Genomic DNA, 27,897 nt, shown 5'->3' with positions numbered 1-27,897 from the left:
GCAGGTGCATAACTAGTTCTCCGTTAACTGTCTGGGACACTGGCAACTGTATTATTTCCATACTAATTTTCAAAAATCTGAAAGCTCTGGAGACATTTACAATATATAGGAATAAATTTTAAATTAAACATATATTATTACAAGGTAAAACATAAGCATAGCATACAACACTTTAAATGTTTTTTCCATTTTCCAAAACCAGCCATCTTTTGTTCCATATTGATAAAACTCCTGCCAAGTCGTAAAGCCAGGAAGAGCTTACATCATCTCTATTCATAGAAGTTGCCCCTGGCAACTGGAGCTGGGCGAGAGTTAAATCTTAAACTGGATGTCAAATATAGCTTTTATCTATTATTTATTCAAAATTGGGAAACAGTGTCAGTAGTTTACATTTGTATTGCCCCAAGGGCAGAGAGATAACAGCTCACTAGCGGATTGACCTTCTGTACTGGTTTTAAAAGGGATTTGAGTTAAAATTACCAGACAACAGATTGCCTTTTACCTAGATTATGCAATGCTCCACATTCACATTCTTTGATAGCTGCATTTAAAATCCTCAATAGAAAGGAAAATTACAGAAGAATTTCAACAGTATGCAATCGCTCTTGCAGCATTATACATACATACATGTATAGAAAGCTATATATTTGCCATTTTTCTCTCAACACTGATAGAAGCATTGCTGAGAAAACGCAGCTTGGCTCACAGATCGCATGATACATTGCCAAGATTGCTGATCTCGTGTACCCATAAAACCTGCCTATACATACATACACACTTACCTCATTCAATAGAGTGGCCACTCCTTCGCCGCAATCTTTCTAAACCACTTGATCCACTCCACCATGAACTCCGTACATGTTGCTGGTTCTCTTGCTGGGGGGAATCAGTGTTATCCAATCCCTGGTCAGTGGAATCCCTGAACATAGGAAAGAAAGATACCAAGCCATCAGAAGGACCACCTAAAATCCACAATAGAAGTGAACCAAATGATGCTAATGGATTTGGGTTCATTATAGACGTAGCAGTTTGAACTGCTGGCTGCAAGTCTTGTCCTGAAGCTTGTTGATTAAATCCTCTAGATGTATTATTCTCTCTTAGTTCATTATTGTGCATTGAGTTTGATATAATAGTCCTCATAGAATCTGTATTAACTCCTCTAGGTATTATTGTCATATAGTTTGGATCAGAGGTTTCGACTCTGCCAGTATAAGATCTTCTGACCTCATTATCATTGACCGTGTGGAACAATGGGAACTCATCACCATCTCGAAGAACCCTATGTAAACTGCCACGCAGCCTTGTGCCTCCCAGAGATATGGCACTGCTACCTGTCCCATTGTTTTCTTCTGGTTGACCATCTCTAACTTGTTGATAAGATCTAAAAATATCTGCTGGATGTGCACTCCTAGTGTTCAACCTTGCAACATGGAAGGTGGATGTTAAAATAGCAGATGATGTTATCTGTACCCCGGGCTGTGGCTGCAATTGAGCTCGTCGCCGCATGAACCTTTGCAATGCTGGCACCTACACAGTGTGATAAGTGAAGAAATGAACAGAGCATTGATTGTATGCCGGTGCAATAAAGACACAGGAATAATAAAAATTACCTCAAAACGATTCCAAAAGTACAGAACCAAGTGCTGCATAAAAGCTGCTGTAGTTGAGAATGCCAAGTATGAGAAACCTGATCAATCATTGCCAAGAAAACTTATGTCTTGTCACTGAAGTCAGAAAAAAATCAAACCTAAACTACGATGCTCCACAATAAAACAAATACATCAATTATCTTCAAACTATAAGATATATATGAAATACTGTACATGAAAATGAAACTAAATCATGGACTTTATTATTTACATAACAATTCAAGCAACTTACCATAAGCATATGAGAAAAAGTATATATGGAACAGTAGAAAGTAGAGTAAGAAGAACCGGGGAAAATACTGCATTGAAATGGGTGTCCGAACACTGCACAAAAAATTGTAAATAAAAGTTTTAAAAAATTGTCTTCACAATTAGAAATGTGTATTTATTTCAAATGTAAATTATTAAATCTCAGAAATAAAACACAATCAAATGTGCTTTTTGAGGTCTGGAAGAATAGTACATGGACTACTAAAAAAACTTGTTCTAAATTGCTGTTTTATTAAATTGTATTCAGAAAAGAAACAAATCAACAACCAAATTATATTTAGAACACACTAATTACTCTCCTTTCGTACATGTAAGAAGAAATCCATTAGAAATCAAGAAAACAATTTTATAAAATTCAAAGTAAATGCTCAAAAAATTACTCAAATGTAAGGTGTCCTGACCAACCTGATCATCGTAAACAGCTCACATAACCACACAAGGGTGAGCACCATAAAGGCAAGTAGTTGATCATCATAAAATTCAAACAAGAAGAAAAGAATTCCAATCATGATCTGCAAGGATAAGTCAATCACTTTCATCAAACTCGAATAAAAAAAATATGTATTAATCAGCAAAACTAAACATAAAATAAATCCATTATGAAATGGCTTGAATGCCAAAAGAAAAATAATACTTGTGTATTGATTTGCAATCCCAGTATATTGATTCTCTCTTCAAGTGCATAATTCTACAGCTGAGACATTACCAGCTACTATTTTTGGCCTTACAGTTGACCTCGTTTTTTATTTGCGCCCCAATCAAGACTATGGACATCAGTGGCTGTCTCTTATGCTATCAGGAACAGCTATCTCTTACATAAATCGCGACCCTTAATTATATTTGTTACTCTATTTAACATATTAATTAACTTACATGGAATAGTTTGAAAGCAACCTACCCTCAAAAAGTATCTTTGAGAAGACTTACAGAGTTTAGGAAAATAGTTTTCCTGAAGAACCAAATTTCTCGGTTGTTTCGTTTTTTACTTCTAGCAATCTTGCCTTAGAAGTGCCCTTGTCACAATTTATATTTGCAAAGAATAGCCTGTCCCATCATCATCACGGGAAGATTTGATCTGATCCTTAATTTATAATTAACAATCCTCGCATTTAATTACATTTCTATTCCTAAAGCTCCTTGTTTCCTTGTGCATGAATGTTTTTTAGATTCTTTAAGCTACAAAAACAACCATTTACAGATGGGGCCAAAATCACTTTCTAAATTACAATCAAAAAACAAATGCAATTTGTGTGTGTGGGGTTGGGTGGGGGGCAAAGACCATGCAGATAACAAAATACATTAATTTATTTTTTTTAGACAATCATGCATTTAAGCATTCATATTTTCCAGAATTTGCAGAAGGGTATTTCATATTTCTTTAAAATGCATTTCCAAAGTATCAAAAAGAGCATTTAAACCAATATGATTCTACCAACCAAAAAAATCAGCTGTGAAGGTATCCAAAATATGGATTTTACAAATAAGTGAGAACAAATATAGCAAAGTATCTAAGTATTTCGATCTCCACCTCAAGAAAAAGGAATTAAAAAATTATCCTCTACATGCATGTCAAAATGAATTAGAAAAATCAAAATTGAAAGAATTCTTAGAACAAGTAATAAATACAATATTTTCATTTTTTAAATTGTTTTCCATTCATCTTCATTTAGAATTTGAAAATTCCAGGACTTATCCAGAAGTGCTAAATCATTACCTTCGTTTCAATTTATCTAATCAAAGGTGTTATCAACATTTAATTTCACTCAACATGATCCTGTAAGTCTGAGAGATGATGAAATTTCCACCTCGAGATAAAAGATTTTAACATATAGCCTCTACTTACATGTCAAAATGAAATAGAGAAAACAAAATTGAAAGAATTATGAGAAAATGTTATAAATATGATATTTTCATATTTTTTCTTTTTTCTTCTCTCTCTCGTTAGGGACTGAAAATTCCTGAATATATTCAGAGATGCTACATCATTATCTTGCATCTCATTAACATGTTCTGAAAGCTTAATTTTAATCACTTCCAGTTGCATCCTCAAATTATAAGCTAAAAGTCGTTCATGTTATCCTGAGTCTGAGAAATGATGAAAGATGCAAGATCCAATTATTTTTTGAACGGAAATAAAATGAAACAAATTCTTAAAAATCAATATTTATTCAAAAAATATTCATTATACCTGAATTTCACCTTCCAAAAATAACCTGTTTGATGTTTTGTCATTGATGTCACCGGGTATAAATCTCAGAGGATTACTCAAAATAATAGATTGTGCTACCTGGTTGTCTGCTTGAGCTGCTTAAGCTGGTTGGTTGTGTGTTTCAGCTGCTTGCTTGGTTGGTTGAGGTGCTTGGGTACTTGGTTGAGATGTCTACTTGTTTGGTTAAGCTGATTGAGCTTCTTGCTTGACTACTTGAGCTGCTTGATTGACTGTTTGTGCTGCCAGGTTGCATGCTTCAGCTGCTTGGGTGCCTACGTCAGCTACTTGTCTGTTTAAGCTACCTAGCTATCAGCTTAAGCTAGTTGCTTGCAGGTCTTCTTCAGCTGCTTGTCAGATGCTAAGTAAGATTACATGCCAAGTCAGGTTGCTATATCAGATTACTTGCAATGTCACCATTTGAATTTATGTGGCCCAATTTAATATGTTTTCCCACATATTCTCTACAGATTCTATAAGGCATCAGATTTTGGATGTTTCATGGACGTGGGTATTGATTGTGCAATATGTAACAATCCGGTATTTTACAAAGGAGATAAAGGCTCCTTAAATAGAGATTACAAGAGGATCTCTCCATAACTGAAATGATTGAAAATAGAAACACAAAAGAAAACATTCTAAATAAGAATTACGAAAAGGAAAGATCCTAAACTAATTGACTGAAGTACAGTTATAGAAACATTACAAAATTACTTTAATACCCTCCCTTAATGGTCATTCTACTAACTACCCTATAGAAAACTTGACATAATCTACAAGTCATTTGGCCATGAATGCAAAAAAGACTGTCCCCTTCTCTTTAGGACACTCTGCAACATGAGCTTGTTGTTGAGACCCTCGGGGTTCTGCAAAACTTCTAGATACGACCAAGTTTACCATAATCTTCTACCACAATCCTTCCAACATGATGTTGGGTAACAAAGCCATCCCACACCGAGATCATCTTTATAAAAACTCACACAAAAAGCCCATCATGATTTTTTTTGTAAAAAATAAGAAAACCTAGAAAACAACAAACACTCTTCATGATTTTTTGTGGAAAAAATCAGAAAACCAGCCTGCAAGGAAAGAACCCATGATTTTTGTGTGAAAAAATCATGCAAAAAGCAAATACAGAAACCACGATTTCTTAAGTGAAAATCGTGCAAAACCCTCCATGATTTTTTGTGGAGAAAAATTAGAAAACCCATCTACGATTTTTTAGGACAAAATCGTACAACCATCACTAGTAAACAAAAATAGAAACTCCCTTGTTTTTGTGGAAAAAATCAAGCAAAACCCTACCATGATTTTTTGTGGAAAAAAAATCAAAAAACCATTCGCCAAAAAAACCTAAGATCTGATACCATGAAATGATAATTCTTATTCAGTATTTTACAAAGGAGACGAAAGCTCCTTAAATAGAGATAACAAGAGGATCTTTCCATAACGGAAACTATTGAGAATAGAAACACGAAAGAAAACATTATAAATAAGAACTAACTACGAAAAGGAAAGATCCTAAACTAACTAACTGAATGACCATTATAGAAACATTACAAAATTACTTAAATGAACAATGGGCATGACCTAGAGCCTTTTGTATATTTTGGAATACGTTTTCGGTAATAGTGGTTGTATGCTAGCAGATTTGAGGTCATATTTTTCTTTTCCTTGATTTATGCTCGCTGAAGAACATTTTGAACGATGATGCTCAAGTTGTGAACTAGGCGTAATTTTTGAAAAAGATAATATTTTTCTTGAATACACATTAATGTGTTAGTAGGGGCATTAAAAAGAATGGAGTGTGTTTAAAACCTTCTCAACTATACTGCTGCTGACGGTATTTTTGTGCATGTGCAGACATGTTTGAGACCAATAAAATTAATACACTGCAATTAAAGAAAAGTTTTTCGTGTGTGAAGTTTTCGGCTGGACGTGAGGTCATGGAGCCATTTCTGTAGTAGAATCATTTCTGAGGTGGATGTGGTGTATATTCTTCATGGTGCAATTTCATTTTCCTTGTTGAGTGAAAGATCAATTTTTGAATTGGTAATTTTTGGGGATTCGTTTTCTGTAGGGTGCACGACAGATTAAAAGTTGAACTTTTTGGTTAGGTACCCTAATTTTTGAGAAAAAAATCAAGCAAAACCCTCCCATGATTTTTATGGCGAAAAATCAGAAAACCCATGCAAGCTTTGCAGATGACAGATAATAATTTTTAAGGAAAAAATTCTAAACCCTTCAAACAATTTTTGAGGAAAAAAAATGAGAAAACCCTGGGACCTGGAGGACGAGGTCTAGCCTAAATCAATCTGATCAAGGCAACGATATTCAGATATCGTGAACATGCACTGTTTCCAGGTGATGTGGCAGTTGTTGAACTTTTGACTGTGTTCCAACATGATGTTGGTCAAAGATGCCATCACGAAAATGGAAGTTGAACGAGGTCAATCTGATTCAAAAATCAGAATAGAAGCAACTGCACAAAAAATCTGTGGTAAAATACCAGACATCACGTGGTAAAACCCTGATTTTTGAGAAAAAAAAATCAAGCAAAACCCTCCCATGATTTTTTATGGCGAAAAATCAGAAAAGGCACGCAAGCTTTGCAGATGACATAATAATTTTTAAGGAAAAAATTTTAAACCTTGCAAACAATTTTTGAGGAAAAAAAATGTGAAAACCCTGGGACCTATAGGACAAGGTCTGGCCTAAATCAATCTGATCAAGGCAACGATATTCAGATATCGTGAACATGCACTGTTTCCAGGTGTTGTGGTAGCTGTTGAACTTCTGACTGTGTTCCAACATGATGTTGGTCAAAGATGCCATCACAAAAATGGAGGTTTAACGAGGTCAACCTAGTGAAAGCATGAGACAAAAGAATCTGATTCAAAAATCAGAATAGAAGCAGCTGCACAAAAAATCTGAAACCCTGGAGGAGAATTCTGGCACGAATTCTAAGGTGCAAATTTCGAGGTTTGGAAGAAATACAGAAATTAAAAAATTTCTGCAAACTTAAAATAGCATAAATGGTGCCCCAAAAAAACAGCAAAAATCCCAAAGTCCACAAAAATAGCAGAAATTGTGAACTGTTTTTAAATTCCAAGAAAAAATTGCTGGCACAAAATTCGAGGTGTGGAAAAAGAGGCACCCAGAAAAATCTGAGACCAACCAAAAAAAGCTCTCGAAAAACCCACCAAGAATCTGATAACAAAATGAAGATCTGACTGATAAAAAATTGAGGCACGGAAAACGATGCACCCAGAAAAATCTGACGACGACCCAGTTGAGGTATCAAAAAACCCATCAAGAATTTGCAAGCACAATAAAATTTCGACTTGAACTAAAGGGTCAAAACCCTAGTCGAAAATTGTAGAAACCCTAGGAAAATTTTCAATCTGCAAAAAAAAAACTCTAAGTTGCAGGCCCGAAAATCTCCAAAACTCTAAAAAAAACATGAACTGCTGCCCAACACAAAGAAATTCGCCCACGAATAAAAAATCCTCGAAACCCACAAAAAACCTTTAAAAAAGCAAAATCGTTTTTGTTTAAAAAAACAATAAAAAAAATCTGGAAAATATTCCAGAAAGAAGGCCATAAAATTTTATTAAAAAATTCGCCAAACTTCAAAGAATCCCATCAACCCGCTCTAATATCATAAAAAATAAATTGAATAGAAGATGACCATTATAGAAGATATTAATATTATTTTAACAGTATAGAGTGCAAAGTTTATCTGGCTCTTGCTGGGCATTTTTCTGAGGAGATTGGAATGGACTGTGGTGCAAATATTATCGTACCTGTTGCTGGAAGTAGATGTTACTTGATGGTGAGACTACAGAGTTTGTGTGGGCTTTAGAAGAACTATTTGCTGTAGCTACAGAAAATATTTTTTGGCTTAAGATGTGTTTCAATATGGTGGTTCATATTTATGACAAAACGTGTGACCTTCTGGAAATTGAGGTATTGATGGTATAAGGTCATGGTTTTCTGTTCTTGAATGAATACTGTCTAATCTCTGCATTGAATCTGGAAACCATTCTGGAGACTGATATTTAGTTCATCACCAGAGTCTCCAAGGATATATGTCAGGGATAGCAGCCTCATTCTGTATTCATCATCGTTCCACAACCTTTGTTCATCATTGCTGTTTTCAGGAAGAAATTAAGGGATGTCACGAAATTTTTGCACAGTGATTGAAGTCCATAGTATGATCTGAAAAATGTTATTGGATTGAAGTTGTTGCTTCAAGGAGAGTTGGTGCTCTCTGTGAATCGGTGCTCAGTGTTGTATTTTGGGTTGGTGCCCATTTGTTAATGAAAGCTTTGTGTGCCGTGGTTTTTTTACCCGAAAAGGTTTTCCACAAAAAAATTACTATGTTACCCCAAGTTTCCGGGACGGGGGGGCGGAGAAACAGGTTTCCGGGACGAATTTTTTGAGTAGGGGATGGCAGTGGGGACAGCTATATAAAAAATAGAGAAAATTTAAAATATATAGGGAAATTTTAAATATTCGTATAAAAATATGGATAAGCATGCTTATATACATTATAAAACCTTAACATATAACGTTGTGTTAAATAATTTAAATTGAGAGTTTGAATGAGAGTGGAAATCAAACAAATAATCAAAACTCAATCATTAATTTTATGGGACAGCCGGAGTACGGGTTTCTGAAAGTTTCCGAGTTTCCAAGACGTCCCCGTTTCCAAGACGGGTCAAATTATGCCGTAAACGCATCCCGGGTAACACTGGAAAATTGGTGTTTATGTGTTGATGTCTGCTCACTCTATGCTTTATGAAGTTTTCAAAATACTGATTCACCCCCGCCCCCCTCCCCTCAGTATTTTTTGTGTGCATTTCATAATCAGAGACTTGGAAAGAGCCATCAAAACAAGGAGAAAGACGAGACATGCACATTGATGACAACTTCAAAGATAGGACTTCATAAACAAACACATCCAAATAGTTTTGGAAGACCAGGTGGATGATATAACAACAGAAATTCAATGGCATGTGCAGCAAAGTTGAAGACAAATTAGAATGTATATTTAAATAGTACAGTTTGACAGGTCTTAAAGGTCAATTTGGTCTATAAAACATTAAAAAATATCGTCACCATCGTTATTGGATGATCCGCAAACAGATCTGTTTTTGTACTTTGTGGCATTAATTCTAGGCAGTGGTTAGCATCTTTAGTGTAGTTCTGTTGCGGTGCCTAAAACGACAGTCAAAAGGTTTTTATTTTAAAATGAATGCAGTGCAAATTCATGTTTCTCTCAAAAAGCTAAGAAATTACAACAAAAACAGCTTAATGTTTCGAGTTCATATGAAGAATTTATGGCTCTGATAAGTTTCTGCCAAGATAACATAGACTACTACCAAAGTAACATAGTTTGCTGCCAGAGTGCATTTGACATGTTTTTAAACCATCTAAATGATTGCTGGCTTACTTTGGCAGCTTATTAAGGGTGTATAATTATTCTGTGGCAAAATAAATGTCATTTATGCAGCATAATTAAGGGTGTATAATTATTCTATGTTTACATAAATGACAGACATATCCATAAAAGTGACCTTTGACATTCCAGATTCATGTCTTTTCATCTTCCTCTTTTTGTGATGATCGTTTAGGTATCTAAATGTCTTGGGGGTCTATGTGCACTATATGCGAGTGGTATATTGATTAATAGGGAGTTATTTGAGTCTCAGAGTTCATTTATTGGGAGCTTTGTGAGTTTTTAATGCTCATGACATCATGCTTATGACTGTTATCAGTTATGTTTAAAACAGCCAAAGATTTGCAAATAATTGTTGGAATTGGTCAGTTGAGAGTGTTGCCAGGCTTCTTGAATCAGTTTAAGCGCTGAGATCAAGTGTAACTAAGCCATTTGGAAGTACGTAACTGAGGTTTCTCACATTTTTGGTGGAGATTTTAGGCACATGGGGTTTCTCCTGTTATATGTGTGCCTCATTCTATTAATGGTTGTTTATGTTTTATGATTTATTTCTACAAATTCATTCTAATCTAGTCACTTGTTCTTAAAGTTTCAGTCCCATACAAATCCATAAGTTGATAACTAGAATAGAATATCCATCTTAGTTGGAGAAATGGCATCAACCACTAGTTTATTTCTTTGTGGAGCTTGTGGTTGATTTGCAAGTTCACAACATGGAAGTGGGAGAAGTTGTGCCTTGTCAAAGGGATTTGTAAACTTCTCAAAAGAAAATCATAAGCACAGATAGAGAAGCATCAATCCTTGATAAGGAATCAAGGCTTCTTGATCTCGAAGTTGCTTTTGCTCATTTATCTCACTCCATGAGGCTCTCTTGATCTTGAAGTTGTTAAGCTCATGAGAGAGAAAGGGAATAACCTAATCCATACAAGAAAAAGGTATCCGAGGCAAACTAAGTCTTCAAAGCATCAAATCTGCATGGACACGGATATAGATATGGATACAGATATGGTATGGCATACAGATATGGCCAGTTTTGAAGACCCCTAATATGGATATGGCAGAATATGACATTCATGAAAAACACAGAAACGTATATTTAACACAATTTTTTAATTTATTGGAGGAGGTTTTCACTACTTTAAAAACTATTAGTAGACACAAATTGCTACATAAATAAATATAAGTTAATTTCACAATTTACAATATACAAGAAAAATACAAACTTGGAAGTTGGAACTATAATTAAATTAACAATAATGTCATTTAAATCTAAATTAAAATAAAGTCAAATTTAGATATAATTTAAAAAAGAAAATATCTAATATATTAAAAATTTAAAATTTAAATATGGAAATAATAATCCAAACTTGAGAAACAAAATTTCACTTTCATATTTAATTTTTTTTATCTTAATTAAAAATTAAAAACCATAGTAAAATAAGTAAATATAAATTTAAATAATATTAATAATTTAGTAAAGAATAAACAATTAAATATATATTAATAAATTTTGTTTATATTTAACTTATTTAAGGAATAAGTATTAAACAACATAATATAATATTAAAAATGTAAATATTACTATAAAATCATTAACAATTAACTTTTTTAAATCTATAAAAAAATAAAACACCAAAAAATATAGTACAATTGCCTTGGAAATAGACCCCAAAAATGGATCGATGAAATAGAAAAAAATAAAATAAAAAATTGCACGAATTATTTCTTTTAAATTAAGTTTAGGAAGTTTCATGTCAATTTTTTTTAAAAACAAATCAGAGAGTATCCAACAGGGCTGCAAAATTAGTGTTTTCTGGGCACACACATGGGTATGGTAGCCAACTAAATCAAAGCCGCATCAAACTCATATCCGTATTGAGTATAGTGATACGTGCACTAGGGGAGGGATGTGGGTGTATTTGGCTACTCCGAATATACTGAAAAATCCAAAAGAGTAAATAAATTAATAAAATTATTTGTTTATATCTTGCAAGTTATTTTACGAAGAAATTTAACCGTAATATAATGTGCACACCCATTCATAAGTGTGAATCCTAAAATAGAGAGTGATGGAATCCAAAGCTTCTGATGAAACAGTCGTGATGTGGGAGCTTAAAACTCTGAATGTCTACAATCAACCAAGGTAACATTTGCTACAAGTCTATTACTTCGCTAGATTCTGTGTTACAAAGCTTCTATGGTGTTTAATTGACAAAACAAATTCAAGTTCCAGTGGACAATTACAAAGAAAATACAAACAAAAAATATATGTGCACCGTTAATGCATACTTACAGGTACAAAAACAAGTGACTCAATCACGTGAACAAATATGAGTTGAAACGTTGGAAGATGATGGCGAGCATGATGTTGAAGCTGAACTGGAAAAACCAATATAAGTTTTTATCAGAAAACATTAGGAAACAAATTATCAAGCACAGGGCAAACCTAATCACTAATCAATAATTTTGCTTTAGGATCAATACCTGTAAACTTTAGCATCCGTGACTGAGTCTCTCTGAGAGTAAATGACACTGACATTGTGGTGGTGAAAAACACAAATAGCGACATGATAAGCACCCCACATTTTGACACCAGATAGTCTACACAGAAAATAAATCACATAAATAATAGAAAATTTATTTGTTTCTACCATATAGGTATACTTCTATGGTAGAGAAAGGTGCAAGCAACCAAAGTTTACTTACTGACTTGAAGAACAGGAAACTACAACTTGCTTAGTAAGTTACCTCCAATAATCAATTGCCCTTTCCAACAGACAAATTAAGAAGAAAACTCCAAATTGATATCAAATTTACATGCACCTAAAAAATAGCAAATTCTATAATGACAGGTAGATAATCCCAATCCAATATCAATGCATGAAAATACTCGGCATATAAATTTTCCCCTAGACGGAATTATTCCCATGACAACCATGCAATGACTTTTGCATAAATGTTATTTTATAGAAACTTGTGCTCCTTTTTTACCACAAAATTGGCATTTCTAATTATATGCACCAACGAATGCAATGCAGTGATATAAAACTCACAAGTACTCATGAGCTTGACAGAGAAGGTGAGTTGCCAAAAACTCATCCCACATAGAAACTTGCTTGGCTGTGGAAAAAGACAGGACCCTGCTTAAAAGGGATTAACATGAATCTTTTCTTCTGTTTTTACAGTTTTGTGATATTTGCTCTTTTGCCCTTGGATTCATTGTATCAATTTTCAATTGATTTGGACTTGTTTTTAGTGATCTCCAATCAATTCAGTGCATTTGTTGACCAGATTTGAAAGGTATTAACTCTTTTTTGTTTTCTATTTAGGGTTTTGCCGTTTTTTCTTTCATTTTGTTGTGCTCTAGCATTTCAAGGATTTTAATCATTGATGTTTTATTTATTTTCTCCTTTTCTTCCTCCTTTCAGATCTTAATTTTACAATTTCTGAAGTTGAAGCTTGAATTAATTTTTCTTTTTCCTAGGGTTTTCAACTTTTCACGATAGAGATTTCATATGCCACTAACCATAGTGGTCGCAAGACTAGGGACTGCTCTTAGAGACAAGGCACACTAGGTCCATTGGCAAGAATGGAATGCAATTAGTGTAGCATGAGGATGAGAGAGGGCATCAATCACCTCAAATATCATCTTATATGAATCCCTGGTGGATATATACAGCTCTGTAATTCAGTGGAACCAGAGATTATGCAATAGAACACAATTGTCCTTGCTTTGTAATTCCTAACTAAGAGACTAATTAGAGGGCTCTTGTCTTGGCCCATGGATACAGGGCTTGTCCATTGGAGATGGTTCTAGATGGATGCAGTTACAAGGATTCTTTGTTCCTTGCAATACTACTGTGCAACCTTCACTTGAGGTGTATTGCATAAGAACAAACAGAAGCATCATGAGGAGAAGATGGCATCCGCTAATTTTTCATATCATAGAAGCATAGTATTCCATGATGCAAATAGTCAATATTGGAAGTCATTGATCAAATGCATTTGACATGGCTGGAAAAAGGTTTAAGACACAATTTGAGAGTGGTAGTTGTCATATTCACATCAATTGCTTGTGCTCAAGAGTTGGAATTTTCTCCCTATTTGATCATTTAATATTTGTATTTTCTTCTTCTTATTGCTGTTTCATAAGTCTTAGTGTGTCCATACATGTTATTTTATATTCTCTCTCTAGATTTGCCCTAGTTGGGGTCCATTCTCTCTCTAGATTTGATGTTTTGGAAACTATGCATATACATATTACAATGTAACTAGATTCTATCTGTTTTAATAATGTGCACTTCATCATTTTAATATTAGGAAGGGTTAGTCTTAATAAATAGGTTGTTTAAAAGGCTTTATCACTTCAATGACATATAACAAGTTTACTTCTAAAATTTCAATTCCATAATTGTACCCAAATAGGTTAGTATTGTTGAGTGCATGCATCACCCAGTTCTTTGATGAGATTAATCAAACATTATATAAGCAATAGAAATAACTGGATTTCAATTAAGTATGGTGATAAACTATAACTAAAGTGCAAGATTACACTAGATTTGCAAACCTTCAAATCTGAAAGGTGCTTCTATAGACTCTTGTGGAAAAGTAAGATCGTAGAGCTCCTTTGTTTGGAAATTGTAAAGATAACCTGCATATTAAAGTGGTAAGGTTATATATGCAACAAAGGTATCTCAAAACAAGTATTCCATTAATGAATCTTTCAAAATAACAAAGAGGCAAAAGAGGAACAAATAATCAGTTTTGGACCTATAAATTTTCTTGAGAACAAATATATTGTTGAGAAAATACAGCATTAGAATGAACATGTCAAATAGAAGAATTGCAACAGAATATAAGAGATATTAACAAAAATGGAGAAGAGATGTTACCATAGATTTTATCAACAGTATAAAACTTCCTACAAGAAGTGTCTTACATTGTTTATGGCATTTATTATAGGCTAGTGATTATACAAAATATTCAATTGAATGCCAAAATATTCAATTGAATGCCAAAATTACCCATTAAAACACAAAAGTTCATTGATGTTAACATTGTAAAAACTTAACAACTTCCTTCGTATAACAAGACATATAAAGAGCTCTGATACTGCCTTTCTGTGATCTCATAGAAAGAATCATTCCTTAGAAAAGTACATACAAGGCAATTTGAAGAATCAGTACCTTGCCCACGACCATTCAGCAAGCTATTCATGAGAATTGTGTCATAACCAGTGAAAGTGTTTATAAGAAGTTGTTGCCACCTGGAAAAAGGAAAATGAATAAACTTAAAGCTATACTGACTATAACACTCTTGAAATCTAACAAAAGGCACTGTGAATTTGATAATTTAAAAAACAAAGGATATCCTCAAATCTTTTACTTGAGAATAACAACTATAGAAAAGGAAAAATATGAAACACTGAAGAAATTGAGAAGGATGAGTATGATATATAAACAACCAATTGTGAAGCTACAAAATCTAAGCACGCGAACACCTTTAAAAGTAAATACCTAGCAGTTAGCACACAAATTACAATCTTGAACAGAAAAAATAAGAAAGAAAATTAAGGCGCACAGATACTTGAACAGAAAAAACAGCACATTATAATTTTATTACTTTAACACAAGTTCCAGTATAATTTATAAGAAAGCCAAGATTCAACAACTTAATACAGTGTTCAAACCCAAGTATAATAGCATACTCGCCAAGTATAATAGCATACTCGTTGCTTCTATTTGCACATAGAACCAACCCAGTCACTTATCAGAAAGATCCCACTGAATTAAAGATTGGATCCTTTCAGTTATCTCTTGAGGCTGTTTATCTTGTCAAACAGACAAATGTTCAAACCAAGCTTGGTGGTCACATTAATGAATTGATCTACAACACCCATACCCAAATTCAGGTCAAACCAAAATTATATGCAAAAGTTAATTCTTCTCCATTAATACAACCTTTTTGAGGGTGCTCAATGGTGAAGCCCCTCACCAAAAGTATTATAAAACCCTTCAAATCTTCTTGCATCTCCACAAAAATAAATGAAATAATACAATAACAGTAGTAACACATGTAAATCAAATTACATTGTCTCATGGGGAAATTTAGGATAACAGCTCTCCATGAATGATCTCCAGTCACTAACAACCACCTAACCCTTGATGAATTCCGTCACCATTCATTGCCAACCTTTGCTGAAAAAGCTAAGCTCGTCTATTTAGAATTAGACCTCTTGATTTAAGACAAACAATTTCCATATGTATTGCAAGCAGATTACATAGCCACCCAAAATTAATTTGTTACAATAGAGTCCAAATGCTGATTGAAGGCTTTATAGTCTCTCAAGACTGGCTGAATTTTACAGATTCCATCAACAACAAAATTTCATTGGCAAAATTTATTCTACTATTTGTTCTTTCATAGCTTAAGTTAGCAGCAGCAATCTTCGTTTGTTATATTATCCATGTTTTGGTGATAAGACACTGATTTTCCTCCTGCGGTACCTAAGATGTTGAAGATTCTACTAGCATGACTTCTCATACATAGGTTTATTGGTATTGCTTTTCCTAATTATTACACAGATAAAAATGATTTGAGGCTTACATCAATGCGCACTAGCCATAGTAACACATATACAAGAACACAACATAATGATTGGTCTAGCCTCTTAGGTAATAATAATGCCAAGTTCTAATAACTTTAATTCTGATTCTGATACTCATTCTAAGTCTTGTGAAATGTTTAATACATGATTATCACTGGTAAAGTACTAAGCCTTTCACCAAATATGTTTTTTGATGAATTACAGAATTGACTTATGTTTTTTGATGAATAATAGACTCCAAACAGGGAGCTGAATAAAAAATGCATGCCTTGCACTCTTCTGCACTTGAGTTGCTAAGTGGAATCTTAAATGCAAATCAATTTGGAGGGGTAAAAGCTGATGACTGGTCTATGCTTTAAACTAGTGATGGACTACTCGCTAAGTCAAACTGCTGGTGAGTAATAGAGCCAATAACTCACTCAATGAGTCCATGCCAAAAATCACTTTGACTTGGAGAGTAGTCCATCACTAGAGCAAAGCATACACCAACCATCAACTTTTACCCCTCCAAATTGATTTGCATCAGCTTTTACAATGAATAGGCAGAGAAACTCTAAAGCATAGTTGAACTACTCACCAATACCAAAAACTCACCAAGGCCTGAAAAAAAACACAGGAAAAACTCGGCCAGTAATCTGCAAAAAACTCGAGAACTTGAAAAATTTCTCAAATTTGATTAGAAATACATTTTTTTTGTAAAATTCAATGGGAAGATGCATCCAATGAGTCAATTAAATGAGAACACAAAAGAAACAAGCTGAGTCTAGATATATTTAAACGCAAAGTGGGTACAAAATCACATCCTCGTGAGGAATGTTGATAGTTGGAAGCAAATAGTAAATAGTTTTTGAAAAACTAAAAGTAAAAACATCATTACAATTACATCTTTCTCTTCCCAGCTCTAGTAAAAACTAAGGGAGAGGTAGAACTAGAGGGTGTAGTCCTAGAAGCCTGCACTAGGCGTGATTGTGCCTCCTCGCTCGATATGTCTGACTCAAGTTGTGGCTCATATTCCATCCTGGATGTAGCTCTGCCTCTAGCTTCTCCTGGCACTGGCAATGACTCTTCATCCTCCTCATCCTCCTCATCCTCCTCAATGTCATCCAGTGTGAAACCAAATCCACCCCCCTCCTCCATAGCCTGCCTCTCCAAATCATTGATGTCGTTCTCTGTAAACAATGGAAGTTGCTCCTGTGATGTCCAATCATTGTAAGGATCTATATCATCCAAATCAATTGTGGACCAATTGCTGCTTCCTCTACCTTCCTTATGCGCAACCGAAGATTCTATTGCACAAAGACAAGGTCATTGAGGCATTTTTGAGCTAACTTGCTCTTCTTCATGTGGATGGCCTCAAAAAGCTCCAATTGCACTCAAAATTGGATGAACTACAACGTTGACATAAGAATTTGGGGGCAAATTTTTGAGATTTGGGGTATTTCCACCCCAACTTTGCCACCAAGCATCTACAAAATATAATATTGAAAAGTTAAAAAGCAAAGAGAAAAGTGAAAACGCATTTTATCAATTTATCAATTACTTTAGGCCCCAAAATCCAAATGGCAAATGTTATACCCGGGGTTTGAGTGGTTCTTCCTCTCCTTGCCATCTTTGAAGAGAATAGCTTACCCCTTGCTTCCTCATAATTTTGGAGTTCAGCCACAACGAGGTCTCTCACCTCAACCTCAAGTATCATCCTCTAAATGCATGTAGTGAGGCCCTCCATGACCTCTCCATTAGGATCTAAGTAAGAATCCTCAAACTTAAAACGGGGGTTGAGGAGGTACCCTGCTGCTGCATGAATGGATTTGTGGAACTGATTGTTCCACCTCTTATAAATAATTTCCTAGATGGGATCAAATTTGAGTCTAACCCCCTTGTAGTAATTTTTGATAGACTCCTTGGCCCTATCCATGGCCTCATAAACATACCCCATTGGGGTTTGATCCCCATCTACCAAGCGCAAAACTCTAACAAAGGGCTTGGACACCTACAATTGAAAAATACAAATTACAAAAAGATTAATTAATGAAGTTACAAATTAATAATGAAAGACTTGAATCAAGAATAATTGAAAATTCAAGTTTTGAAGTTACCTTCACAATCTCTGGTGCCTTCTGTACAAAATGGTTGTCGAAGACTATGCATGTGACACCCTCTCCTTTAGCCTTCTTTAAATAAGGTGAGTCTAGCCATGCTTGACTCACAAACATTTGTTTCGATAAGTCAATGCACCAAGAATGCTTTGCAACGTCAAGAAAATAGTAGCAAACCTTGTGACAGTGGATCTCACCAAATCTCTCCCTTGAGTGTGCTCTCTCATCAAACGTAGAACCCAAGGGTGATTGTAAATATATTTTGTGATCCTTCCACAACTGGAGTCACCCAATCAAGTTTTCTTATGTCTTTCAAAAGAAGGTCAAGGACATGTGCTGCACAAGGTGTCCAAAAAAGACTAGGGTGCCTATCTTGGAGGATTCTACCTACTACCACATATGCTACTACATTATCTGTGATTATTTGCACCACATTCTCTACTCCCACCTCCATGACAATGTGCTCCAACATTCCAGCCAATGTTTTTGCATTTTTCACCTTATTGGAGGCATCAACCGATTTCAAGAACACCACATTGTCCTTGCAAGCAACCCAAAAATTAATAATGGTGCAGTTTTTGCCATTTGTCCACCCATCGCAAAGAATGGTCCAGCCATATTTTCTCCATTCTTTTCTTTGGTCCTCCACCACTTCTTTTTCCCTATCAACTAGATTTGTGAGCAACCTACAAGAACAAAGTGAAATTAGGTCTTAGTTCACAATTTTGATTTAATAAACAAGAAAAACAATTTAAAGTGAAATCAAGTGGACTATTTACTAACCTCCTACCCAAATCCTTGCGAGAAGGGACCTTGTACCCTTTTCTTGAAACTGTCATTGCAGTAACCAAATTTAGCCAATAAGGACTGTCTACCACATTGAATGGGGATGTTGTTGAAGTACCAAACATAAGCACATGCAATGTCTATTTTATCATGTGCCTCCCTATTCCATCTAGTGGCCTCTAATGATGATTGTGCTTCACATGTGTTCCTGGGCACAAAATAACTACCTATAGATTGTGTCCCTAATGGTGATGCAGCAGGTACTCTAATAGAGGAAGCAGAAATGGTGGCCGAGGTGGTGTTGGGTTTGCGGATACATGGGCCATGACAAGAGCCCACTATGCCCTAAAGTGCTTCTTCTTCTTCAATGTCAACTGAAGCACCTTGAGATTCGGCTATGCCTGCTCTCATGGCTAGTTTTACCCTCTCCCTTTGCAATTTTTTCTCTTCCCCATCTGAAAGTATGGCATTAATGTCTTTTTTTACTTATTCAGTGGCCCCAGGACATACCCTAGCATCATGCTTCTCAATGCCTGCAAGGTGGTATTTGAGGCGGTTTATGCCTCCATGAAATACTTTTTCACATTTAATGCAAATCACTGACCCAAGGTCCGATCCTTCATAGGCATACCTCCAAGCCCTATCTCTAGCAAATTTAGGACGGGTACCTATATATCCAAATGGGCAAGGTTCTAGTGGCCAATCATACCCTGAATTTCCCATACTAAATTAATGGTTAACTATTAACCTACACATACAAAGTGAAAAGATAAAGTTGATATTTTAGTTAAACAAATTAGCAAACTATCTAAATTTTAGACATCGTTCAAAGTTTTAAAAAAAAATAACTATTAGGGTTTGATTTTCTTTTAAAACCTAGAGATTTTTCAAAAAAATAGTGAAAAATTCAACAAAACTTGTCAAAAATAATGTTAAATCTTGTTCCAATGACTCAAAATCATTTTTGACTACTTAGGAATGATTTTCTATTCATCTAGATGCAACAAAAGTAAATAAAATGTTTTAGAATAACATAGAAAACAAAAATCAGAAAACCTACCTGGGAATCTGATTTTTCTTCAAAAACCACCTCAAATCCACTTGAAATCCGCTAGGAATTGGCAAGAATCAACGGAAATCAGTTTGCAAGTGTGTTGGAGTGTGTTTTCTGTTAATTTCGTAACATCAGTCGTGCCATTTCATGATTCCGATGTATTAATCTGATTACATATTAACATGTATACTAATAGATTAACTATTAGTATATACGTTAATAAATGATGAATAAAACAAGATTAAATTATTGCATTTAACCAACGGTCACACCATTCATGTTATCGGGTTGTTAGCAATTCTTAACAAATCGTACTCCTTCCGATCGGGTATGTAAATGATGGTAGTTAACGTGTTGTGGTGAGAGGTACGTAGGGAAGGGATGTGTCTTCCCAAACGGTCACACCATTCATGTTATCGGGTTGTTAGCAATTCTTAACAAATCACACTCCTTCCGATCGGGTATGTAAATGATGGTAGTTAACGTGTTGTGGTGAGAGGTACGTAGGGAAGAGATGTGTCTTCCCACGTGGGAAGACACATCCCTTCACTACGTAACCCCTCATCCACTTATATAACATGCATACGTTAAGAAGGATGAACACACCGAAATCAATAAGTGTAGTGCATCCTTTCAAATCACACTTTAGCAAATAAAATACAACCTTCAGATCATATCAGGTATATTGTAGATCGTGCCATTTAAATATATTGCATATCGTGGCACATTCATATAGCAGATCGTGAGATATATAATAAGCACAGAATCTACATACAGTAGGTTATAATATTCGGTGAATACGAAGATCACACAGCAGAATGGTCGCATATACAACAAGCAGATTGAATTATCCAAATCTGATCAAAACTTAACATGGTATCAGAGCTAAGTTAAGGAAGATCATATTAAAATTCTGTAACAATCTCATAGACTTTCACCCGGCTCTTCTAGATCACATTCCTATAATCCTAATGGCAACAGGAGTTAGGTTTGAAGACCGATTAGATGGAGCATCAAATTTTGTATCTTGGAAATTCAGGATCATGCTTGTTTTGAAAGAAAATAAAATTGACTCCCATGTCAAAAGTGAAATTTCTGAACCCTCTGATGATACAGAGAAAATTCAGTGGAGCAAGGACAGCGAGAAGGCTCTTAAGATAATTGTGGATTCAGTTAGAGACCACATTGTGCCAGTGATTTCTAAATATGAGACGGCCTTTCAGATGTTCAAAGCACTAGCTGACATTTATGAAATCAACAACACTAGCAAGGCTCTCACCCTAAAGAATCAACTACACCATATAAAGATGAATAAAGGAGAAACAGTTACATGCTATTTCTTGAGGATCACTGAGCTTAGGGATCAACTATCCACTATTGGACATCTAGTAGACAACAACAAACTTACTATGATGGCCCTAAATGGACTTCCTACCTGATGGGAATCGTTCATTCAAGGAATTAGTGCTCGTTCTAAATTTCCTAAGTTTGATAGATTGAAAACCGATTGCATTCAAGAGGAATCTCGGCTTATCACAAGAGGAATAAAACAAAAAAATGGTAATGAAGACATTCAAGTTCTAAACTCTAATTCCCACAAGAAAGGAAAGAAGAAGAACTTTAAGAGAAAGAGGGACAATAGCTCAAATGGAGAGAGGTCTTCAACGAAGAAGGGAGACATCTTTGAAGTACAATGTTTCAGATGTGACCAATATGGGCACTATGCAATGAAGTGCCCAGACAAGATCAAGCAACAAGCTTCAATGGCAGAAATTAAGAAAGGGAGTGATTCCGAGAAGCTAGTTTCCTATGCAGCCCTCTCTAGTCAAGTCACCTCCAGTTCCAACACATGGGTGATTGACAGCGGAGCATCTCGACACATCACTGGATTTCGTGAGCACCTAGATACACTTGTGAAAAATTAAAATGAAGAAGTGACAATTGGTGATGACAAACTATCCAGTTATGGGAATAGGAACTTGCAATATCAACCTAAAGTCAGGCATATCCCTACAGCTGACTGGAGTTCTATTTGTACCTGGTATAAAGAGAAACCTTGTCACGGTTTCTGCACTTGAAGATAAGGGTTACAGATTAACCTTTATGGAAGGAAAGGTACTTGCTTGGCCAAAGAACTCCACCATCAAGAAAGCCCACACCATTGGAGTAAGACAGGGGAGCCTCTACAGACTTTGCACCACTCCACCTCTAGCCTTGATTCACGAGACTCCAGATTCGAATGAACTTTGGCACAGAAGACTAGGCACCTTCATTTCCATGCCCTACCGAAGATAGAGAAGATGGTGATTGGCTTACCCAAGCTAAGTCATAATTCTGAAGGAGCCTGCAAAGGGTGTGCCTTGGGAAAGAATACTAAAGGGTCTTTTAATTCTAGCAACAGTAAATCCAAAAATGTATTAGAATTAGTTCATTCTGATTTATGTGGACCCATGTCTATACCCTCCTTAGGGGGATTTTTATATTATGTAATATTTGTAGATGATTATTCTAGGAAAACCTAGATATATTTTTTGAGGTACAAAGAGTCTGAATAAATCCTTTCTAAATTTAAGGAATTCAAAGCTCTTGCAGAAAATATGACAAGTAAGAAAATCATAACCTTAAGAACAGACAATGGGGGGGAATACACTTCTGATATGTTTAAAGATTATTGTATAAATGCTGGGATTAAGAGGGAGTTAATTGTACCTTATAACCCACAACAAAATGGGGTAGCTGAAAGAAAGAATAGGAGTATAGTAGAAGCTGCTAGGGCTATGTTGTTTGACCAAAATATAGAAACCTCATTTGGGCTGAAGCATCTAGGACAGATGTGTACATTCAAAATAGATGTCCTCATTCTCTTCTTGATAATAAAACCCCTGAAGAAGCCTTTACTGGTAACAAACCCGACATAAGTCATCTCTGGATCTTTGGGTGTCCAATCTATATTCATGTCCCCAAAGAAAAGAGGTCAAAGTTAGAACCTTCTGGAAAGAAAGGAGTATTTGTTGGGTACAGTGAAACCTCTAGAGCTTACACAATATACATACCTGGTCGAAGGCAAATTGAACTAAGCAGAGATGTCATCTTTGAGGAAGACATAGCATTCAGGAGGTCCAAAAGCTCTAATGAATTAGAACGCCAAGATCCTCCTACAAGCTTGGATGAGGATTCCACCCCTGAGATTCAGAGGGAGACCCCTGAAAACGCTGAGCATGAAGTTCAAAGCTTACCCTTAGAAGAACATTATCCTGAAACTAGGAAGAGACCACTTTGGGCTAAAAAGATGCTTCAAGAAGCTGAAAATTATGCTGCTCCAAAGGGGACTTTCAGAGAAAGTAAGAGACCTAATCTATTTTCCAATTATACTGCCTTGATGAGTGAAATCATTGATGCGGAACCTTCCTGTGTTGGAGATGCGCTCAAGCATCAAGTTTGGAAAGATGCTATGTCAGAAGAGTATCAATCAATTCTGAAAAATGATGTCTGGGATATTGTGCCTAGGCCTAAAGGCAAATATGTGGTATCTTCTAAATGGCTCTTCAAAATCAAACATGCAGCAGATGGCAGCATTGAGAAGCACAAAGCAAGGTTTGTTGCCAGAGGTTTCTCTTAGAAAGAAGGTATTGACTATGAAAAGACATTTGCTCCTATTGCCAGATACACTTTTGTCCAAGCAGTTCTAGCTATTGCGGCATCTAAAGGATGGAAAGTCCATCAAATGGATGTCAAGTCTACTTTTCTGAATGGTAAGATTGAAGAAGAAGTTTATTTGAAGCAACCTAAAGGTTTTGTGATTCAGAAGGTTGAATCACATGTCTGCAGATTAAAGAAAGCTCTTTATGGACTAAAACAGGCCTCCAGAGCATGGTATGAAAGAATTGATCACTATCACTTGGAATTAGGGTTTTCCAAGAATGAAGCAGATCCAAATCTCTACTACAAGATAATCAATCACAGGAGAGGATAATTGTATTTTTCGATGTAAGAAAGAATTAGCCTTTGAGTTTGATATGAAAGATTTAGGGATCTTTCACTACTTCCTTGGATTGGAAGTTTGGCAGCATGCAGATGGTATAATCCTTAATCAAGGAAAATGCACCATTGATATACTCAAGAGATTTAGAATGATGGATTGTAGATCCATGACCACACCTATGGAGACAAATCTGCACAAGCTAAAGGAAACAGCTGCAAAATCAGAGTTTGCAGATCCTACACTCTACAGACAGATTATTGGATCTCTGATGTATTTGGTAAACACAAGACCTGATATATGCTATGTTGTTAATGCACTAAGTCAATTCATGTGTGAACCTAGGGAAATATATCTTGTTGCTGCAAAGCATATTTTGAGATATCTTCGAGGAACTATTGGTTTTGGTTTGAAATATAAACATGTAGAGCTTGACCTACATGGATTCACTGATTCTGATTGGGCTGGAAGCATAGTTGACAGGAAAAGCACATCAGAATGTTGCTTCAATTTAGGATCGGGAATGATCTCATGGATATGTAGAAAACAGTCTTTAGTTGCTCAGAGTTCTACAGAAGCTGAATACATTGCAGCCTCCATGGGAGCAAGAGAAGTTTTATGGCTCCAGAAATTGCTTGTAGGACTGTTTGGTCAGCCCTTAGATCAAACTGTCATCTATTGTGACAATCAAAGTTGCATCAAGCTTTCAATGAATCCAATATTTCATGACATATCTAAACACATTGGGATTCCTTATCACTATGTTCGAGATATGGTGGAAAGGAATGTGATCCGACTAAATTATATTAGTACAGGTGATCAGATTGCAGACATTCTTACCAAGCCTCTCTCTAGAATCAAGATTGAACACTTTAGAGATAAACTTGGTATGGTTGAAAATGTTATTTAATTTTGAGATAATAGAGTCTCATTTATTCTGATATACTAATATATTTAAATATGTTTAATGTGTAAACTCTTTTATTTGTCATGTGTGAGACTCCATGACTTCATGGGCCTTCTGTGAACATTATTGAAGGGTGACGACTTTTCAATAATGAACACTTGTTTCAAATTGATATTGTAAGGTGATGATTTTACAATTATCAATTTATCTATCTTGATGGATATCATGTGACTTGATATTTGTGGACATGTCATGATAGTATATATATCTCTGAGACATTATGGTAGATATCCGTTGGTTGATATCATTAAATAAATCATAATTATGATAGAGATCTTCATGGTGAATATTATGAACATAATATTCGTGGACATGCCATGAAATCATTATTAGTATGGTAGGCATCATGTGACTTGATGCCAGTGCACATACCTTACTTGATAACTATGAGTTATGGTGAGTATCATGAGACTCGATATTCATTGTTGAACCATATCTCTGAATATCACTATGGTGTGATATCTCTTCACTTCACAATCAATGGATGATTTGTGATGTTTTTCCCTAACATGAAATGTGTCCTCCCTAGTTAAAACAGAGTGTTAATTTTGTAACATCGGTCGTGCTATTTCATGATTCCGATGTATTAATCTGATTACATATTAACATATGTACTAATAGATTAACTATTAGTATATACGTTAATAAATGATGAATAAAACAAGATTAAATTATTGCATTTAACTAACGGTCACACCATTCATGTTATCGGGTTGTTAGCGATTCTTAACAAATCGCACTCCTTCCGATCAGGTATGTAAATGATGGTAGTTAACGTGCTGTGGTGAGAGGTGTGTAGAGAAGAGATGTGTCTTCCCACATGGGAAGACACATCCCTTCACTACGTAACCCCTCGTCCACTTATATAACATGCATACGTTAAGAAGGATGAACACACCAAAATCAATAAGTGTAGTGCATCCTTTCAAATCACACTTTAGCAGATAAAATATAACCTTCAGATCATATCAAGTATATTGCAGATCGTGCCATTTAAATATATTGCATATCGTGGCACATTCATATAGCAAATCGTGAGATATATAATAAGTACAGAATCTACATACGGTAGGTTATAATATTCAGTGAATACAAAGGTCACACAGCAGATTGGTCACATATACAACAAGCAGATTGAATTATCCAAATCTGATCAAAACTTAACATTTTCCCCCTTCTCAGCAAAAAACCAAACATAAAATGATGAAATAAGACTCTTTTTTGCTGGTTTTCCCTTTTGTGCACTGGCGGACGAGTTTTAAACACGGACTCACCTACTTTTTGGCAAAAGCTCAGTGATTTTTTGGCGAGTTTTCCTAGAGAGTAAAAGTTGTATCTACTCGCCAAGCAAAACTACTCGCGAGTTTAAAAAAAAAAACTCGCCGAATACTCAGCGAGTGAAAAATAAATTGAATGAATGATTCAATAATCGGATGATTACATTGAACGATATACACACGTATATATAGAGGTTACAAGACGATGTTCTATAATTTAAACATAACGTTAAAGTAAAAGATTAAAAAGCTAAAAGCTAATTAACTAAAAAGAAAAAGCTAAATGCTAAATAAAGCTTAAAAGCTAATTAACTAAAAAGCTAAATGACCATTAAACAAGGAACTAAATATAGGTGACTAAAATATAATTAAATATTCTAATACCCTCCCTTAATGGTCATGCTATCTATCACACCAAGCTGCCCTCTAAATTTGAGAAACTTTACCAGGCTCAAGGACTTGGTGAGGATATCTACAGTCTGATCTTCTATAGGAATGTATTGCAGTATCACTGATCCATCTTCAACATGCTGGCGGATGAAATGACAATGAAGCTCCACATGCTTTGTCCGCTCATGGAAGACTGGATTCTCCTCCAAGATTTCAGGAAAAAATCGTGAAAACCCTGGGACCTGTAAGACGAGATCTGGCCTAAATCAATCTGATCAAGGTACCAATATTCGGATATCGTGAACATGCACTGTTTCCAGGTGTTGTGGCAGCTGTTGAACTTCTGTCTGTATTCCAACATGATGTTGGTCAAAGATGCCATCACAAAAACTGAGGTTGAACGTGGTCAACCTAGTGAAGGCACAAAGAATGAGACGGAAGATTCTGATTGAAAATCAGAAAAGAAGTAGCTGCACAAAAAATCTGAAACCCTGAAGGAGAATTCTGGCACAAATTCCAAGGTGCAAATTTCAAGGTTTGGAAGAAACCCAGAAATTAAAATTTTCTGCACACTTAAAACAACATAAATGGTGCCAAAAAACAGCAAAAATCCCAACATCCACAGAAATAGCAGAAATTGTGAACTGTTTTTAAATTCCAAGGCAAATTTGCTGGCACAAAAATCGAGGCATGGAAAACGAGGCACCCAGAAAAATCTGAGACCAACCCAAAAAAGCTCTCGAAAAACCCACCAAGAATCTAAAAACAGAATGCAAATCCGACGGCTCAAAATTGAGGCACGGAAAACGATGCAACCAAAATAAAATTTCGACTTGAACAAAAGGGTCAAAACCCTAGTCAAAAATTGCAGAAACCCTAGGAAAATTAGGAAAATTTTCAACCTGCAAAAAAAAAACTGCCCAGGAAGAGAAAAAAATCTGCTTTTTAAAAAAAACAGTTTTAAAAACATCTCTTCAAAAAAAAACTTCGAAAAATTTTAATAATAAAAATTTTCGAAATTTTTAATTATAAAAATTTTCGAAATTTTTAATTTCCATGCTCTGATACCATGAAAAATAAATTGAATGAATAATTCAATAATCAGATGATTACATTGAACGATATACAAAATTTTTAATTTTCATGCTCTGA

The 27,897-nt window shown here is 35.2% G+C and overlaps 1 protein-coding gene across 4 annotated transcripts in view; it reads right to left on the bottom strand.

Annotated features, from left to right (window-relative positions):
• Positions 1-325: 325 nt before the first annotated feature.
• The window catches only part of LOC131058597 (membralin-like protein At1g60995), a 69,015-nt gene continuing 41,443 nt past the window's right edge, over positions 326-27,897 (bottom strand). For 3 of the 4 annotated variants that reach the window (XM_057992329.2, XM_057992328.2, XM_057992330.2), the window contains exons 7-14: positions 14,776-14,855; positions 14,157-14,240; positions 12,074-12,190; positions 11,883-11,968; positions 2,325-2,431; positions 1,882-1,973; positions 1,611-1,687; positions 326-1,527 (exon numbers count right to left, since the gene is read on the bottom strand). In XM_057992329.2, coding sequence (XP_057848312.2) covers positions 784-1,527; positions 1,611-1,687; positions 1,882-1,973; positions 2,325-2,431; positions 11,883-11,968; positions 12,074-12,190; positions 14,157-14,240; positions 14,776-14,855 — 1,387 coding nt within the window. In that variant the 3' untranslated portion in view covers positions 326-783. The remainder of the gene's footprint in view (positions 1,528-1,610; positions 1,688-1,881; positions 1,974-2,324; positions 2,432-11,882; positions 11,969-12,073; positions 12,191-14,156; positions 14,241-14,775; positions 14,856-27,897) is intronic. The other variant, XM_057992331.2, reaches the window with a different exon arrangement.

The sequence above is a fragment of the Cryptomeria japonica genome, chromosome 11 (genome assembly GCF_030272615.1).
Source record: "Cryptomeria japonica chromosome 11, Sugi_1.0, whole genome shotgun sequence".
Taxonomy (NCBI): domain Eukaryota; kingdom Viridiplantae; phylum Streptophyta; class Pinopsida; order Cupressales; family Cupressaceae; genus Cryptomeria; species Cryptomeria japonica.
This window is presented reverse-complemented; position numbering and strand designations above follow the sequence as displayed.